This window comes from Channa argus, chromosome 22 (genome assembly GCF_033026475.1).
Source record: "Channa argus isolate prfri chromosome 22, Channa argus male v1.0, whole genome shotgun sequence".
NCBI classification, from domain to species: domain Eukaryota; kingdom Metazoa; phylum Chordata; class Actinopteri; order Anabantiformes; family Channidae; genus Channa; species Channa argus.
This window is the reverse complement of record NC_090218.1, coordinates 7,374,660-7,380,325: the sequence shown is the minus strand read 5'-3', so window position 1 is coordinate 7,380,325 and position 5,666 is coordinate 7,374,660. Positions and strand designations below refer to the sequence as shown.

The 5,666-nt window shown below is 40.8% G+C and overlaps 1 protein-coding gene across 1 annotated transcript; it reads right to left on the bottom strand.

The window, feature by feature from the left end:
• Window positions 1-2,322: 2,322 nt before the first annotated feature.
• znrd2 (zinc ribbon domain containing 2) lies at window positions 2,323-4,536 on the bottom strand. Its single transcript, XM_067491614.1, has 4 exons — window positions 4,446-4,536; window positions 3,869-4,020; window positions 3,459-3,543; window positions 2,323-3,321 (listed from the first exon to the last, which is right to left on the bottom strand). Exons 1-4 carry the CDS (start codon window positions 4,459-4,461, stop codon window positions 2,885-2,887), a joined length of 690 nt encoding a protein of 229 aa, XP_067347715.1. The 5' UTR covers window positions 4,462-4,536; the 3' UTR covers window positions 2,323-2,884.
• Window positions 4,537-5,666: the final 1,130 nt, after the last annotated feature.

Genomic DNA, 5,666 nt, shown 5'->3' with positions numbered 1-5,666 from the left:
CGCTTTATCTTGCCGTGTGAAGGGAACAGCCTTCAGTCATACCTGTAGACTTTGATCCTGACTGTCTATGTCACTGGAACCGACTTATCTGACTTCTTCACTTAATCAGTTTTAAACTCTGACCTCCTGCACGTTGCGAAGGATACAAGCTCCCACTCTGTGTTTTGAAATGCATGGGGTTCTTTATTTCGAGCTCATAGTTTCAACTCAAGTCACTTCCTGCGTTTGGGCTGCGCTATGCGGCTCTCTGGGAAAAGTGTTTCACCCATTTCAAAATGTTTCCACGGAGAGCCCGGTGTGTATGTGTGTGTTTTCTGGCAAGGTCAAGACACAGGGATTTTCCTCAGTGACAGCAGGAGTGTATTTTTAGGTGGGGGGGAAAGGGATGGATGGACGGACAGAGGCAGCTGGGGTAGTGGAGTGTGTGACAGCAGCATGGGGAACAACTCCCTCATGACTCAGAGTTGGTCTAATATTACACTGTGTGTCCAGTATTCAGCAGTATAGCTTTGTACAGCCCCTCTCACACCTAATGGCCTGTGATGTCCTCCACAGACTTTAAGGCTTCCTTGCCTCCTTGTGTACAGACCTGCCCAATGCAACTACTTCACACCTCGTTTTACTATTTTAACGCCCCAACAAATAGTTAACAAAACAGTGTCAGGGGTGTGCTTTCCCATGTTATTGCTCGCTCCCCTCCCCCTAACACATCATTGTACTTCCCAGCTCTCCCTGACATCCGCTGCCCTGACCTCAAGCAAGAAGTCTGTTTATTTTAATAATCACTCACTGTAGTACAATTGCACTTACAGTAAATGTGAGGTGTGATAATAACAGCACTTCAGGCTTACAGACCACACAGTAGATGGACACCGAAAAAGTCCCAGAGGCAGAGACTGAAAGATGCAAATTTACAAAAGAGACAGACAGGAATAGTTCAACGTAGTGCAAAACAGTATTACATCTGCATTTGGCTAAAACTGCAAACAGCCAAAGCATGTTTTTGTAAACAGACTGTCAGAGAAACAGTCTATAGTTATATCTGTGACACATGGTAATAAGCATGTGACTGTTCTACTGAAACATCAGTCATCTTCCTGCTCCTCCTACAAAAACGTTTTTTTCTCTGTGCTCCTGCTTTTACCATGACCTCAGAGGAGGCAGCTTTTGACTGGAGACAGTGTCCCCTGTTGGTCAGATTTTGAAATCTCATCCCCTGACTTTCATTCCAAACTAAGAACTAAAACACTGAATGTATTAATAATATGTTGCATTAAGGAGTTGCTTTCATTTTAACACTGCTATCACTCTGTGGCCATGATTACTGTATTATATGTAAGATTATCCAACTCACTTTAGCCAGCATTTTCTTAAACTAAGTCAGAAAATATCACAAAAACGATATCTATAACAATTAGTATAGTCTTATGTTGGCAGAGTTTAAATTTTTAACTTGCATCATAACATACATCCATAAATCCATCCACGAAGAGAACACGTATAACATTTCTGTTATGAATCCAGACTACTGGAACAGTGTACATGATTGGATTCCATACACTTTACTTTATGCTTCTCAAACAATGGAAATCAGATTCCTGCCATATAGAAATGCTACAAAGACAATCTGAAGCTAAACTGAAACCTGATTCAAGCGTGAATGAACTCACCTTTAAATAACACACGAACGTCACTGCTTACTCTACAGGCTGTAAACACTTCGAACCACATAAAGGGAATGTCAAAGGAACCCATTCTTGTTTTTAAGATGTGTCAGACAGCTGTGACCAGATGTCAATCAGACAGGCACGGATTCTGCAAAGTGAATGAACGGGGCTATGACTAAAAACAGGACAAAAATGCATGAATGGCATGAAATCCAGTAACTTTGTGGATACAGTATGACAGAGCACAGTTGGGTGGGTCTGTCTCTCCATCAGGGATGAAGCTGGAGCTGCTGCTGAATGGGGGCAGAGACAAGCACAAGGAAGATGGAGAAGGCAGTGAGATAACTTCTGGGGTACAACGGTTTATGTATTTAGGGCAGTCGACTTGACACATTCTACTCTGCTGGTGGCTGCATCAATAATTCATGGTTTAAAAGTCATTTTTATTTTAAGGCATTTTTCTTTGTGAAGGAACAACACATGAAACCAATTTAAAATGCCTACATTATGCCTATTTGTTATAAAAACCTCCCAACTGCCAGCAGACAAGTTAATCTGCGCATCAACTAAAATCTATCCAACGCCAGATCGAGCAGCAAAGAAAAACATACACCTGTGTTTGTGTGAAGAAGCAAGACTCAGATTAGAGGACTGGTGTGTTTGACAAGAGGCTAGACATTTTAATTGATAACTTATGTCTTATTATATGTTGTAAATACAGAGACATGCCCACTGGGATTTTAGCTTTAGTTTGAACTTTGTGATTTGCAAACCTGACATTTTAGTATACTGAAGACCAACCCATTAAGGAAAAAAACAACACTGTCAGTTTCCCAGGTTTCGATATATTCGCGTTTTTAGATTAACCAGGGACAACCAACTATGTTAATGTTCAACATTATTTTGTGGTTTGACAGCTTGTTCGTTGTTTTGTAATTACATAACTTAAAATTGACAAAACAGTCAAATGAACACATTAAGCAAATCACGTAACATATTTCTATCAGAGACATAGCTATGTTAAGTCATAAGTAACCAGTACTGCACTTCTGCTACTAAAATTCCATTTCAATTGAAAATTGTGAACAATTTTTAATTTGGCTATTTGCAAGGGTTCAGTCAGAGAGAGATGCTGCGAAGCAGAGTCAATATTCCAAGACAGAGAAAAGTAGAAACAGCATTCCCAAAGCATCAAGACTTCAGCTAGTCCACAATGGTTACTGGTTGAGCTCCCTGAGGCTGCGCAGCGAATTAGCACAGCTAGTGATGAGGTTGCAAAGCTGGGCACTTGCCTCCAGGGAGACTGAACTCTGGAGCTGGGTAGTGGCCCAGCGAAGTTTAGTTAGAACAGCATCTTCAGCTTCTTGCAGCGCAGGTTGAAGGGCAGTGCTCTGTAGACAAACTGAGGGACGAGTGGGTGCCACAGCTGTGGTGGAGACAGGCGATGTAGGAGAAGAGACAGCAGGTGGAAGCAGGAGAGCTCTCCCTCCGGCAGCAGCACCCTCACAGTGCTCCGGTCTGGGCTGAGGAACTGAAACGCTCGCCTGACTACTGCACGGGGTTTCATTTAGTTGGGGGGTCTGGGACGGTGCAGGAGATTGGGCTGCAAGCTGCCTCTCTCTCACCTGGGACAATGCTGCCTGTGCATTTAAAGCTGAAAGAAAGAAAAACAAACACAGGAACAAAAGGAACGAGTGAGAGAAACAGCAGCATGCAAAGTAGATGATGAAGTAAAAGACAAAAGATAAGACAGCTTGTTCTTTTATTAACTGTACACTAAAATGTGTTTACCAGGATTGTCCTTGTCAACATCGGAGTCCAGCTCCTGGCATGAAACACAGTAGTTCTTCTGCTGTTTATCCTGAAGAAGAATAGTCTAGAAACACATAAAAATGGTAGTCCAATTTAATGTATGTACTACTCCACTATTTATATGTTTTAGACACTACTGCTCCTAGGGTTGGCAGAGTGGCTGCCTTCTGACCACAGGGTCGGAGGTTTGTGCCAGGCTCTTTCCAACCACATACTGAAGACACTGACACCTCAACAGCTCATTCCCATCCCCAGCTGCCGGTCCCCACTATAAATTGGGGAGCGTTTCATTAGGAAGGGAACCCGGCGTAAACACTGTGCTAAATCAACATGCGGACAAAATGATTCACTGTGGCGACACACCCATCGTGAGAAGCCTTTCTACTCACCCCACACACGTCACAGCAATCTCCCAGCATCTTGTATCCTTTGAGCAGGTAGTCTCCCATCAGCTTGCTAATTTTATCTTGTCGTTCCCTGCGAGCCTGGATCACTTTCATCTCTGCCTCTGTTGGAGGCTCCCACTCAAAGTCCTGATCATCTGGAGACAATAACAAAATGCATTTTTAAGTCAGCACAAACACTGTACTATTACCTCGTCCTCGTTTTTGCTGACACTACAGTCCTTAGAACTAGGGTAACCATTATGATGTCACTCAAATGATTATTTTCATTACATTTTATAAAGTTTGCATTTATTACCGAATTTACTGGTCAAAATTAAACTTCTGTCTTTAAAACCGATTAGCATAGCCGCCGTGTTCTGCAAGGAGCAATGACAAGCTAGCTAGTACATAAACCGGGCTAATCTACCGATATTTATATAGTAACTTTAACCACAGTAAAAATCAATAAAGAATAAATAGATCATCAATAAAATGTATATGCGCCCAACTGGTGCTAGGAAAAAAAAATAAATAGGGAAAGTATCAAATGTTAGCTTAGTGAGCTAAGAAGTTCACAAACCTCCATTCAATGCCATATTGCTTCAGTGATGCACGTTGGGCGTGATGACGTCATAACTCTTCTTCGCGTTCTTCTTTTTCTTCTTCTTCGGGCTTTTATGGCAGCCTACATTTCCATCTGTTGTATTGCTGCCATCTCCCGGTTTTACTCTCTCCCTACATAAACTTAATCCTAAAATTGCAGAGATCATGCCGGTTCTAAGTCTTCTTCTATTATTTAAATGTAAAAATTTCTGTTTTCTTTTCTTTTTTTGCTACCTGCCAGCTAATTAGACTGTCTCCCTTATCTAGTTATTTTCTCTTTAGATGGTGAATAACATAAAACCCTTTTAATATAATGTTTTATAACTACTCTATGACGTCTTGTTTTGTTATCGTTATAACTATAAAACTTCCAAAATTGTGTTTTTCAGATTTTGGTTTGGTGTGTCAGATTTGGTTGCTTGTTTACTTGTAAATATTTAACTTAAAGTTAGAAATTAGGATTGTTCTATGAGTAAATATTTGTTTATTTAAGGAATTATATTCCAGCTATTTTATTGGCGTGCAATCTAAATCTTAAAAGACTACAGGGTTTTTGGATTACTCATGTTAATGTATCAATACATTTTTGTGAAAATATTATATGGACAGGGAAATTGGAAATGCACAAATTCAAAGGACAGTTCTTACATTTATTCATTTGATGATTATTAAAGTGGTGGTAAAACTGGGGTACTGTTTCTTGCCCAAAGACCATTGATGTTTGACACGTGGGGGGAGCAGGGATGGTCTACCATACGATCTTTGGTGGTATACATACCATTCTACTAACTCTACTAAGTTTTGTTGATGGTCCCTTGTACTACGATTCCTATTTTGTCCACCCATTTAATGTAACATGTATATTTAGTTTCACTATAATTACTTAATGTTACACAATGTTTATTTTAGAAGTTAGAGGCTGAAGGGTTCCCCCAGAAAATTAATTCAATTCAATTCAACTTTATTTATAAAGCGCCAATTCACAACAAAGTCATCTCAAGGCACTTTACAGAATAAAGTCAAGACTATAAAGATGTATCGAGAAAACCTAACAATTCCCCCTGGAGCAAGCCCTAGGCAACAGTGGAGAGGAAAAACTCTCTTTAACGGAAGAAACCTCCAGCAGAACCAGGCTCAGGGTGGGCGGCCATCTGCCTTGACCAGCTGGGGTGAGTTGAAAGGGGAAAGAGAAAGAAAG